Source organism: Taudactylus pleione, unplaced genomic scaffold (assembly GCF_031769625.1).
Source record: "Taudactylus pleione unplaced genomic scaffold, aTauple2 ptg000086l, whole genome shotgun sequence".
NCBI classification, from domain to species: Eukaryota; Metazoa; Chordata; class Amphibia; order Anura; family Myobatrachidae; genus Taudactylus; species Taudactylus pleione.
The window spans coordinates 19,627,501-19,640,796 of record NW_028284488.1 but is presented as its reverse complement, the minus strand read 5'-3'; the positions used below and the strand labels follow the sequence as shown (position 1 = coordinate 19,640,796).

Below are 13,296 nucleotides of genomic sequence, written 5' to 3'. Positions count from 1 at the left end.
AGTACGCTGCCAAGAAGTCTGCCAATCCTAAGAAACAGGCCTTGAGCACAAGACGCCCTGGCTTCCAAACCAGAGGATAAACCCGTAGCCTGATGGGGCAAGTCTTCTTCAGTTCGCCCAGTGCTGGTGTCAAACCACCAAGGATGCTTGGGTAAGAGAAGTGGTCTCTCAAAGGTACGCCCTCTCGAAAGCGACCCCACCAATTTTTCTGCACAGGCCCTCCTTCCGACAAGACCAAGGCCTTGCAGATCCAAAATGCCATACTGTTATTGCTGCAGGCAAGGGTTATTGTACCAGTTCCGCTATATCAACGAGGGACTGGTTGTTGTTCTACTCTTTCTGGTTCCGAAACTGAGTGAGTCTCATCGGTCTATCCTCAACCTCAAATCTCTGAACAAGTGAAACTGGGAATTATATGGTATCACTGGACATTCAGGATGTATACCTACATGTTCCCATAACACTTTCTCACCAGCATTATCTGCGGTTTGCTATATTGCAACAACACTTCCAGTTTCGGGCACTGCCCTTTGGCCTATCCACGGCTCCGATGGTATTTACAAAAATTATGGCCGTCATGACAGCCCACCTGCGGATTCAGGGTATCCGGCTCCTACCATATATGGACAACCTCCTCTTGTTGGCAAGTTCTCCAGAAGTGCTTCACAACCACCTGAAACTGACAGTTGCTTGTCTACAAGCACATGGGTGGTTAATCAATTGGAAAAAGTCCTCAGTACTTCTCTCACAGAGCATGGTTCATTTGGGAGCCCTTCTGGACTCTCACCAGCAGAGAATCTTTCTAACTCCAGAAAAGATCTCCACGCACCAGGTGCGAGTACGTAGATGTCTCTCCAGTATCCAGATGTCAGTTCACTCGGCGATGCAGGTTCTGTGATCCATGGTGTCCACATTCGACATGGTGGAGTATGCTTGGTTCCATTCCAGGCCACTGCAGGGGCTGATCCTCTCCAGGTGGAACGGATTACCCCACTGGATCAGAGTTCAGACGATGGTACTCTCTCCGGGGTTGCCCCTTTTGGATACTCCTAATAACGGACTCCAGTCTCCGGGGAAGGGTACACAGTGACCGGTCTACACTCCTTTCAGGGCCAGTGGACAACGGTAGAGGCATCCCTGCCCATCAACATATTGGAACTTTGGGCTATGTACAGGGCCCTCATGATGGCAAAGCACATTCTTCACGGAAAGCCTGTGCAGGTTCAGTCCAACAACGCCACCACAGTGGCTTACATCAACCATCAGGGAGGCACTCGAAGTAGGGCAGCAATGACAGAAGTGTCACGCATTTTGACGTGGGCAGAATCTCCTCTCCCGGCCATTTCGGCAGTGTTCATTCTGGGAGTTCTCAATTGGGAAGCGGACTTCCTCAGCCATCACGACGTGAATCCAGGGGAATGGTCTTTTCACCAAGAGGTGTTTCAACTCCTAGTGGACAAATGTGGACTTCATGGCCTCCCGACACAATCACAAGTTACCAGTGTACTGGTCCAGAACAAGAGATGCCGAAGCAAGCCTGGTGGATGCTTTGTCAGTAAAATGGACCTTCCGGTTAGCGTACCGATTTCCTCCAGTCTTCTTGCTTCCATGAGTTCTTCGAACGTTCTAGCAAGATGGAGGCACTGTCCTGCTGGTGGCTTCAGCTTGGCTAACACGTCATTGGTACTCAGATCTTCGGAGTCTCTCCATCGACACTCCGTTTCTGCTGCCTCAGCGTCCGGACCTGTTGTCTCAGGTTCCTTGCCTTTACCCGGACATGGATAGTCTGTCTGACAGTGTGGCTCTTGAGACATCCCTCTTAAGGTCCAAGGGATTCTCTCTCTCTGTCATCAACATAAAGCTTAGAGCGCGTAAGGCTGCCTCTGCCAGGATCTACCACAGAGTGTGGCGTACATAATTCCAGTGGTGTCATACAAGAGATTATGACCCTCAGGTGTTGTGAATTCCAGAATACTGGCATGCCTTCAAGCTGGATTGGACCTCGGCCTATGTCTGGCCTTGTTGAAAGTGCATATCTCTGCAATGTCAGTGTAGTTCCAACGTAGAATTGCTCTGCTCCCGGATATTCACACCTTCCTCCAGGGTGTTCTCCGGAATCAACCTCCCTTTTTTCCCACCAGTGGCTCCTTGGGATTTGGCAGTAGTTCTTCGGGCCCTCCAGGGTCCCTCCATTTGAACCACTAGATTAAGTGCAACTTGTGGTTGACAGCTAAGACTCTTTTTCTTCTGGCTGTTGCATCTGCCAGAAGGGTGTCAGAATTTGGAGCGCTCTCCTGTCGTCCTCCTCTTCTGATATTTCACCAGGACATGGCGATGCTTCGTACTCGCTCTGAGTTCCTTCCTAAGGTTGTTTCTAGTTTCCATATTAATCGGGATATTATAGTGCCGGCCTTTCTATAACCAGACCACTCAGCAGGTGAGGCCTCATTGGATGTGGTCTGCGCCCTCAGGATTTATGTGGACCGTGCCAGTTCTCTTCGGAAATCAGACTCCTTGTTTGTGCTCTATGGATTTCACAAGGAGGGATGGCCAGCCAGTAACAAACATTGGCTAGATGGCTTCGTATGACTATCTGAGAAGCTTACACGCAGGCAGTAAGCACAAACAAAAGGACAAACCCAACCTCTGCCCACTCCAAAGAAATACCAAATAAAAGTCCTCAATGGAATAGGAAAATGTCCAACGTAGTGAAGGATGTAGAAATTCTTCTTACAGGGATCCTCGTCGACAATGAAAAAAAAAAAAAAAAATGGTGTAGTAGTTCAAAGCAAATCCTTTTTAAGGATTTACTCACGTAATAGTGCTATGGTAACTTCTTATAAAGGTATCTTTATCGAACATCTGTCCGATAAAGATACCTTTATAAGAAGTTACCATAGCACTATTACTTGAGTACGGTACAGATACTTCTGACATTTTTTTGAATTAAGGAAAAGATGTTTAATTTAGTAGCCTTAAAAAGGATTTGCTTTGAACTACTACACCATTGTTTTTTTTCTCCCTTCTCTTTTTTTTATTGTCGAAGAGGATCCCTGTAAGAAGAATTTCTACATCCTTCACTACGTTGGACATTTTCCTATTCCATTGAGGACTTTTATTTGGTATTCCTTTGCAGTGCGCAGAGGTTGGGTTTGTCCTTTATTTGTGCTTAGTGTAATTTGGGTTGGGGGCTGGTGATCCCTCTAGTGGCATTTTCCTCCTTTTGCAGCCCCTTGTGCACAGTTGTCCACTGTCATTTCTATGTTTGTTTACAGGCAGGCCTGCCTGTTTCGACTTCTGTTACGGCTCATTCTACTCGGTCTGTGGGTCCCCCCGTGGGCAGCTCGCCGTGGCGCCTCGGCTGTTTAGCTTTGTAAGGTGGCCATGTGGTCTTCTGTCCAGGCCTTTCTAAGGTTCTATGCATTTGATACCTTCGCATCTCAGGATGCTTACTTTTGGGCGCCAGATTCTCCTCTCAGCGCAGGAGCGTCCCCACCCTTAAAAGGACTGCTTTGGGACATCCCCAAGGTCTCCCTATGGAGCCTATGGACTCTGAAGAAGAAAATTAGTTATGGTAAGAACTTACCTTTAACTCTTTCTTCGAAGTCCATAGGGTCCACAGGGCACCCGCCCTGACGCACCTGGCTTCATATGGGCTATTTTGCTGGTCACCTGTTTCCCATCTCCTTTTGTGTGAGATTGTGATTCTTGAGTGTACCAGTCTTCCTTCTCTCTTATCCTCCTCCATCATGTGGCTTACTACCAACTGATGTGCCTCTGTATACTTAGGGTTTATTTCTGCTGTAAAATAAATGTTACAATTATTATCTGTCACAGTTGGGTGTAATTTTTCTGTAGTCTCTTAACTAGAATATAAAATATGTAAAAGGTTGTCCTGAGGCCATAATTTGATCTTTGTGTGGTTCTCCTCATTCAAAGGATGAAAAATAAGGCGTGAATCTGCAGTATTATGCTAAAAACAGGAAGGTCCAATCCAGTACTGTATTTTTAGTATTAATTATTTTTAATATGCCATAATAATTTTATCAATAACAGGAAAATTTAGGCTTTCAACCAGGTCTGTTTTTGCAGGAGGTGATGATTAAAGGAGGTGGTATCAAACATGTTCCCTGTGCGGAAGATGAAGACTTTATTCAGGCTCTTGACAAGATGATGCTGGAAAATCTTCAGGTATGTGGCTATTTGCCAAGTATTCTCTTTTTACAGTTTCAATCCATTAATCAAATGCCAAATGATCTTGAAAGAAATTTCAAGTGGTGCACTGTAGCTTGAAGTATGGTAATTACACTTGTCTGCTTTCATCTTCGTGAATTAGGTTTTTCTTATTCCTTTGCTATGTACACCAATTTGTGAGAATGCTGTTGTGCTCTTGTGTTATTTTTATGTGACTTTTTCATAACTTTTTGTGTAGTTTGTACTTTTCTAGTACATTGCTTTTTTATTCATTGCTACTTCAATAAAGTGCTTCATTTTGTATTTATGTATTTTACTCAGGTTTACTAGTGGGTTTTTCTTTTTAAATAAATATATTTAATATTAATATTGGTTATATTTGCAAAATTGGAGAACACTTTTTTTTATTGCGCATAGATAAATTAGTAAAGCATATTTATTATTTTATCCCCCATGCTCCATAGCTATCTTTAATATTATGAATATCTAGTATCAGATTTGTTGCTCTAAAGTATATTTTAGAGCTCTACAAGTTCGGTCAGTTTTTTTTCACTTGTTTGAGAATTTCAGTTCAACCATTTTACGTGCAATAGCTATACAATCTAAGGCAAAGGCTTTCCCCTGAGATTGCTTTTTCCTGTGTGATTAATTCTCCTTCGTAAAGCTCCTCCAATGTCTGCAGGACACCCTGATGAGGGGCTCACAAGGTTTAACACAGAAGGACTAGATATAAAGTGTGTTCTGGCACATACTGACCATAAATTAATAAGAGAATATAATGCACACCTTATTAGATGTCTATATTCATCATCCTATTATAATATTGTACTAGTCTTATTAAGGTGATGAGAATTTTCGATGAATATGCTGTGGTCTTACATCTTAGTCTCTTGTTTCTCCTTCATCCACTAGGGAACACTGGAGCTTCATGACAGTGGGGTATAGACTGTGGTAAAGTAGAGCCCTGGCACTTTCAAAATCTAAAAGTGTGTCTGGCTCCTCCCCCTATATACCCCTTCAGCCCCAGTTTTTAGAATGTGCCCAAGAAGAACCGGTGCACAATGGGCTGTCTCCAGTCCTATAGTTATTTCTGAGTATAAAAAAGCTGAAATATAAGCATTGAGGAAAGGCAGACAGCTGCTGTGACAGTCTGCCTGCACCGTGGGAGCAGCCAGGGTGGGTACCGCCATGACTACAGCAGCCTGTGTCTGGTCACCCTTATGGGGAGGGGTCATTATAATGGAGTCCACAGACTCAGCGGGGCCTGCCACAGCTGAAACCGGCTTGTGTCCGGGTCCCTGCACCTTCCCCTCGCTGCCTAGCACTCTGGCCGCACAGCAGACTGTAAGTGTAACACACCTCTCCTGATTAGCGGGAGAGGTGTTAATTGCTAGCTGGGCAGTAACATTGTCACTATAGGTGCCTCTGCGTGGAGCTAATAATGGTAGCCGCGCCGGGGCTTGTACTGTAGAAGCTCAATAGTACAGCCACCTCAGCGCGGCTGTCAGTAATCACCGCGCCGGTGCTTTACAAAGAGCACAGTCGCCGGGTTCTTCTCCGGCATGGCCGCTTAGGACTGCATACCGGTGATAGGGGGCGGAGCTTACAGACGACATGGCTCTATTCCTAGAGAGCCATGTGCCGCCTCCTCCTGCATACTGCCCAGCGATATTGGCGAGCTCTGCTCACTAGGAGCAGCGCCATCTTCTGCTAGAGACGCTCAGGGTGATAGCCCACAGCCAGCTCCAGTCTGCAGGGTCTGTGAGTTCTGCAGTGGGGTTGCATTATATTAATCCTCCCCATCTGCTTTTACAGGCATAGTGGGATTTTCACCTTATAAATGAGTAGCATTATTATTGAAATTCTGCTCCTCCCCATCTGTTGCTCCGACTGCCTCGTTTTGCACATTATATACTGAACTGTGTGTGTGTGTTTTCTGTGAGAATGTCTTCCAAGGCCACAGACAAGACTGCTTCACAGAAACTGCACTAGGTGCAAAAAGAAATTTACCCATGCTCGAACTGATGGGTCGTCCCTGTGTGAGGCTTGTAGGGCGGATAGTGCGAACACAGCACATACTGTCACGCCCTCCTTAATAGATAATGTGGCAGGGGTCATGGCAGAGCTTACATCAGAATTAGTCGCTTCACGTAGGGAACGGGAGGCTGCCAGAGATAGTCCTGGTACCTCTCACCCTTCTTTTCTTGATACAGAACCAGCATGGGCTCACAAACTAACCCGCTCCCTGTATAGCCTTACCCAGGTTATGGGTTCTGCTTCTAAGTCTCCTGAGGCCGTGGTAAGTCGGCCGTCCGAAAAGAGGACACTTCCAACTGTTCTCCAGTTGGATGAGGATTCTGAGGGAAATCACTCTTCTCAGGAGGAAGGGGAGATGCTAGATGAATCTGATATAGAGGCTGCTTCGCAGGAACCGGAAGCAACGCAGGGTATTGAAACTCTTATCCTGGCTGTGAGGGAGGTACTTCACATTTCTGACCCGAAGACACCAGAATCATTGGAACAGAAGTCTTCGGTTACCTTTCCAGTAAGTCAGATGAACAGATGGCAGCGGCCTGGCAGAATCCAGACCGTAAGTTCCAGATCCCTAGGCGATTTTTCTCCCTTTATCCTTTTCCTACAGAGAATAGAAGGAGATGGGAGACGCTGCCATCTGTGAATTCTTCAGTGTCTCGTCTATCGAAGAAGACCACACTTCCAGTCCCAGGAGCTACTACGTTGAAGGAAAGCTCAGAGCGAAATTCAAAATTAAAATCCATTTATACTGCCGCAGGCGCACTTCTCAGACTGACCTTGGTTGGTTCTTGGGTCAACAAGGCAGTGGAGAAGTGGGCGGAACAGTTGGTGGAAGGTTTAAAGTCGAACACTCTGCGGACAGTTCTGATTATCTTGACTGAGCGTATTCAAGAGTCTGCAGTATACTTGGGAGACGCCTTCAGAGATATCGGCCAGGTAGGAGCTAGAATCTCTACCTCAGCCATCGCTGCTCGCCGAGCACTTTGGCTTTGTGCTTGGAAGGCGGACGCTGAGTCTAAAAGAGCGGTTGAAGCTCTTCCCTTTACAGGCGATAGTTTATTTGGTCCAGAGTTGGACAAGTGGATCTCGCTGGCCACTGGAGGCAAGTACTTTTCTACCTACGTCAGCTCCTCCTTCACGTCGTTTGTTTAAAGGGCCAAGTTTTCGCTCCTTTCGAGCTTCAGCGAGAATTCAAGGTCATCCTCGAGGTTTATCTTCAGCAGGTCGAGGAGGTCGTGCCAGAGGACGTCAGATGGCCAGTGCCCGCCGTCCGGATCTCAAGCCAGCAGATAAACCTGTGGCATGACAGGCTTCCATCTCACCTTGGGGATTCCAAGGTTGGTGTTGATCTCCAGCTCTTCTCAGATGCTTGGAGGCAGACTAGTTCCGACAAGTGGGTCCGGAATCTTGTATTTTACGGATAAAAGATAGAGTTTGCCTTCACTCCTCCAGTGCGATTTTTCATAACCGGGTTCCCTGTCGATCCTTTGAAACAACTAGTTTTGTGTCAGGCGATCAACAAACTTCTGCTATCCAAAGTTCTGGTTCCGGTGCCTTTGGCACAAAGAAACCAGGGGTTTTACTCAAACCTTTTTGAGGTTCCGCAGCCAGATGGGTCAGACAGACCCATTCTAATTCTCAGGTTCAAGATGGAGTCCCTTCATTCTGTGATTGCGGGACTAGAAGCCGGAGAGCTTTTGGTGTCATTAGACATCAAGGACGCCTATCTGCATGTTCCGATTTGGGAGCCTAACCAGGCTTTCCTCAGATTTGCCATCAGGGAGACTCATTATCAATTTCAAGTCCTGCTATTCGGTTTCTCGTCTACTCCCATAGTATTCACCAAGGTGATGGCCGTAATGGTGGCTCATCTGCGCTCTCAAGTGGTAACTATTGTCCCGTACCTGGACGACTTGCTTATCAAGGCTCAGTCGGCAGAAGTACTTTTGCGCCATGCGTCTTACACATTAGCTTCAAATACAACACTGCTGGATTGTCAACTTCCAGAAGTCTCAGTTGATGCCGTCGCAGAAACTTCAATTCCTGGGTATGATTCTGGACACAACTCTACTTCAGATCTTTCTTCCTATGGACAAGGCCATAGCCATTCCGGAGCTGGTTCGTTTGGTGCTCAGACCCAGACGAGTGTCTATGCATCTTTGCATTAGTCTCCTGGGGAAAATGGTGGCCTCTTTTGAGGCCATTCAATTTGGCAGATTTCACACCAGAACTTTTCAATTAGATCTTCTGTCTCAATGGTCAGGGTCACACCTACAGATGCATCGGCTGGTGCGTCTGTCTCCTCAGTCCTGCATATCCCTACTCTGGTGGCTCCGGACGGACCATCTGATAGCAGGTCGACGCTTCGGAATTGGACCCTGGTCACCACGGACGCCAGCCTCCGCGGATGGGGAGCTGTGGTCTTGGACAGTCACTTCCACGGGCGTTGGTTGCAGCAGTAATCCCTCTTACCGATCAATGTTCTCGAATTGCGGTCAGTCTACAGGACCTTGATACAGGCTGCTCCTCTACTACAAGGTCTTCTGGTCCGGATACAATCCGACAACGCCACGGCCGTGGCGTACATAAATCGACAAGGAGGAACTCGCAGTCATCAGGCAATGAGAGAGGTCAGCCGCATTCTTCTGTGGACCGAAAAACAAGTCGAGGCCATCTCCGCAGTCTTTATTCCGGGAGTCGACAACTGGGAAGCGGACTACCTCAGTCGTCAAGATCTTCACCCCGGGGAGTGCATCCCGAGGTCTTTTTTTCAACTAGTTAACCGATGGGGGAGGCCACAGATTGATCTAATGGCATCCCGGTCAGCAGCGGTGGGAGCGGATGCTTTACTGATTCCTAGGCCGTACAGCCTTGTCTACCTGTTCCTACCTTTTCCACTTCTTCCTCGGGTTCTCAAGCAGATCAAACGCGAGTCGTCCAGTCATCAGAGTGACTCCGGTTTTAAACTAGTCAAACTTGGTATTCAGAACTCCTACTCCTATAAGACGAACCTTGGCCCCTTCCACTGCGGTCAGATCTTCTGCAGCAGGGTCCGTTCGTATACCCGGATTTAAGTCGGCTTCGTTTGATGGTGTGGCTGTTGAGACCGCCATCCTAAGACACCAGGGTGTTCCGAGGGCGGTCATTCCGACCATGCTTAGAGCTCAGAAACCAGTTACAGCTGCGCATTATCACATTTGGAAGGCTTATATTTCCTGGTCTGAGAGTCGTGGATATTCCACTTCTTCCTTTCATTTGCCACGTCGTCTTTTTCTCCAAAAGGGGCTTGACGCAGGATTACGGCTGGGATAGCTTAAAGTGCAGATTTCTGCTCTTGCCATTTTTTTCCAGCGTCACCTAGCTCTGATTCCGGAGGTACAAACCTTTTTTTTTTCAAGGAGTGATTAGGGTTCAGCCACCCTTTGTGCCGCCGACGGCTCCGTGGGACCTGAACCTCGTCTAATACTTTCTGCTGTCATCCACGTTTGAGCCTTTGAAGGACGTGGATTTGAAATATTTAACTTGGAAGTTGGTCCTTTTATTGGCCCTAGCTTCGGCCAGGGTTGGTACTTGGAGCTGTGTCCTGCCATTCCACTTACTTCGTTTTTCACAATGATCGGGCAGAACTGCGCACCCAGTCTTCCTTTTTTGCCTAAGTCGGTCCCGGCTGTTCACCTAAATCAGCTGATTGTGGTGCCGTCCTTGTTGGTTTCTTCTGGGGGTTCTCACTCCCTGGATGTTGTACGGGCACTTAGAATTTATGTGGCCCGTACTGAAGGTTTATGTATATCGGAGACCTTGTTCGTCCTTTATGACGCCAATAAGCGTGGCTGGCCGGCGTCTAAGCAGACTTTGTCCAGATGGATTCATGTGACCATTTGTCAGGCTTGCGTTGCTTCTGCTCAACCTCCGTCTGTGTCCATCTCCGCGCATTCTGCGCACTCTGTGGGTACTTCTTGGGCAGCACGAAGGGGTGTCTCAGCTTTGTAGGGCAGCTACGTGGTCTTCAGTACATACTTTTTGTAGGTTTCTACAAGTTTGACACTTTAGCGGCATCTACTTCTAGTTTTGGTCGCAGTGTGTTGCAAGTTGTTCTGCACTCTTCCCCCCAGGAGGGTAGCTTTGGGACGTCCCCATTGTCATGAAGCTCCAGTGTCCCCTAGTGGATGAAGGAGAAAACAGGATTTTGGTACTTAACCGTTAAATCCATTTCTCCAATTCCACAGGGGACACTGGACGCCCACCCAGTGCATCTTACCTGCTTACCCGTTCCTTGTTCTGCTTCAGTTCTGTTGCAGTTTTTGGTCTGTTCTAGTTGTGACTGTTTTATATTCCTGCAGCCTGTTGTGTTCCTGCAGTGAGTTGGTATGTTGGACTGAGTGTTCCTTTTCCTGTTCTACTTCTCTGTCGTTCGTTCTGTTCTCTGTCTCCTCTCGGGCTCAGTTCTTAAAACTGGGGCTGATGGGGCATAGAGGGGGAGGAGCCAGTCACACTTTTAGATTTTTAAAGTGCCAGGACCTACCACCATCTATACCCCACTATCATGCAGCTCCAGTGTCCCCTGTGGTATCGGAGAAATGGATTCAACGGTAAGTACCAAAATCCTGTTTTTTGCCTCAATGTATATTCCTTTAAAGAGAAAGTGACAACAATAGGTGCACCGTATGTGATGTTTGAAAGGCATAGATTGTGTAAAACGCACTGGCGATTGTCTCCTTTCTTTTTTCCATTTTTACTGCATAAGGGACAGTCCATGCTCCATGTTAGATCAAGATCGCATCTCCCACAGTGCAGTAACGGTCTTGAGATACTTAGTCATTATTTTATTACTGTGTGGCTAGAGGGTAATATGCTGTATACTTGGTGGAGCTTTGAAACATCCTTAAGGGCACTTACCATAAATATTGTGTAAATACCTATTGCATCTATTTTTTTTCATTACAGTATGGGTGTAGAATAAAGATTCCATTTATACTGTATAATTCTCACCAAAAATGTAAATTCAATTTTGGGTGTAGCAGAGGGTTTTTTATGAGGAAAAATATAACATTAGTGTTATGTTACGAAACTTATATTAACTTAAATATAACATTCATATTCCTAAGAGTATATTAAATGTGAAAATAAAAACAATTTTCTAAAAAGAAAATAGACTTTATGAAAATAAAAACAATAAATGAACAATGAAATGCAATAAATTGGGAAAATAAAAACACAATTAATAAAACCGGTATTGAGCAGTCAAGGTGTTTGATAATCAGCTGTTGAAAAATGGCTTAATCAATTAAGATACTCTTAACCCTGATAAATAATGATTTTGATAAAGGCAGATTCAAGAACACTATCTGAAAAGACCTGTTTTCATCTTAAAAAGTTTTTTGTATATTTCATTGAGTGCTGTCCACTGCAAATTCTAATTTCTCATGAGCTTGTTGATGACCCAGGAGTCCTGTGAAATAATCTGTCACTATGAGGTAGAGTAAATAAGAGAGAGGTCATTACTCTCTATAAACTAACTGTTCCTTTTTGGTGCTCTGACATTTTTTCAGTACTTTGTGACCATATTTCTTTTGTGACATTTATTTTAGCAGCGTACTGGAGACTCTGTCAAAGTGCACCAGTTAGATGTTGCTATCCCTTTGCATCTTAAGAGCCAGCTGAAGAAAGGACCCATAATGGGAAGTGGAGACGTAGACACAGAGTGTGGTGATACTATGCCATTTGTAATGCTTACCAGAAGAGGCAACAAACAGCAGGCAAGTGTTTAAACAGGGCATGAAGTAAGTGTTGTGGCTCAAAAACATTTGTTTAGCAACTTGTATTTGCTTCAAAATTTGTACCAAATTTTTACTTTTTCCTAGAAATAAATGAGGGGGGCGGTCTGCGCTGCACAGTTGTGGTGTGGTGGTGGGGTTAGGGTGGGGGTACTGGGAGGGATGTGGGATGAGGAAATGGTAGGTGCAGCAGTGTAAAAACAGGAGTACCTGTGCCTGTTGGTTCAAATGGAGGAATATGTGGAACACGTGCGCTCCTAAGGGTGTGTGTGTGGGAGAAAGGGAAGGTGAAAAAAACATGGGAGAGGGGGGTTGTGGGATAGGAAGGGAGTGGAAATGTGGGGCTGTTGGGGAAATGGAAGTGTGGGTATGTGGCTGTTGTATAGATAATGTTTGTGGGTGTATACAAATGAAGCAGACATTAAGTGTAGGATCCAACCTTTTATTGGGTAAAGCACAATGCTTCCCTAGGTAGTTTCGTTATATGTTGTGGGGATTAGCAGATAAGTATTGTGATCCTTGGTTGGGGAGTGGGTGTACCCTTTCAGGAGGCTCCTTTCCGTGCGGTCCTTACTCATGCAGGTTCCCCTGCTGGACCTATGGTCTACAGTCTTACTGAACCGGGATATGGGGTGTGAATAAAGTCCAGTACTTAGTGCAGTAGCGGCGTCCCGCTCTGTCTCTGGGATCTTTGTACCTACCGGTAGGTGTGGATTGTCCTGTGGTTCTTTGCAGCTTTGGCTGTGATCCCAGGTGTTAGCCGGATGCTACGTGACACCCCCACCAGCCTCATCACTGTGCCCAATACCACCCATTAACTCCATGGGACCGTGAATCAAGTCCACCACGCGGCTCTCCGCATCGCATCACACCACCAAAGAACGTCGACGGGAGCACGGCTGCCAGACACCCCGCGGGCTCGCGGAGGTGTCACGCTCGTGGAGTAAGGACCACATGGAAAGGAGCCTCCTGAAAGGGTACACCCACTTTCCAACCAAGGATCACAATACTTATCTGCTAATCCCCACACCATATAACGGAACTACCTAGGGAAGCATTGTGCCTTGCCCAATAAAAGGTTGGATCCTACACTTATTGTCTGCCTCATTTGTATTCACCCACATACACCCACAAACATTATCTATACAACAGCCACATACCCACACTTCCCCAACAGCCCCACATTTCCACTCCCTTCCTATCCCACAACCCCCCCTCTTTTGTTTACCCCCTCCCCCCACCACTCTTTTCACCTTCCCTTTCTCCCACACACACCCCCTTAGGAGCGCACGTG

General features: G+C 46.4%; 1 protein-coding gene across 3 annotated transcripts in view; it reads left to right on the top strand.

Annotated features, from left to right (window-relative positions):
• UPF2 (UPF2 regulator of nonsense mediated mRNA decay) overlaps positions 1 to 13,296 on the top strand; it is a 124,746-nt gene that overhangs the window by 94,181 nt on the left and 17,269 nt on the right. For all 3 annotated transcript variants that reach the window (XM_088468764.1, XM_088468762.1, XM_088468763.1), the window contains 2 exons: positions 4,093 to 4,191; positions 11,817 to 11,984. In XM_088468764.1, coding sequence (XP_088324890.1) covers positions 4,093 to 4,191; positions 11,817 to 11,984 — 267 coding nt within the window. The remainder of the gene's footprint in view (positions 1 to 4,092; positions 4,192 to 11,816; positions 11,985 to 13,296) is intronic.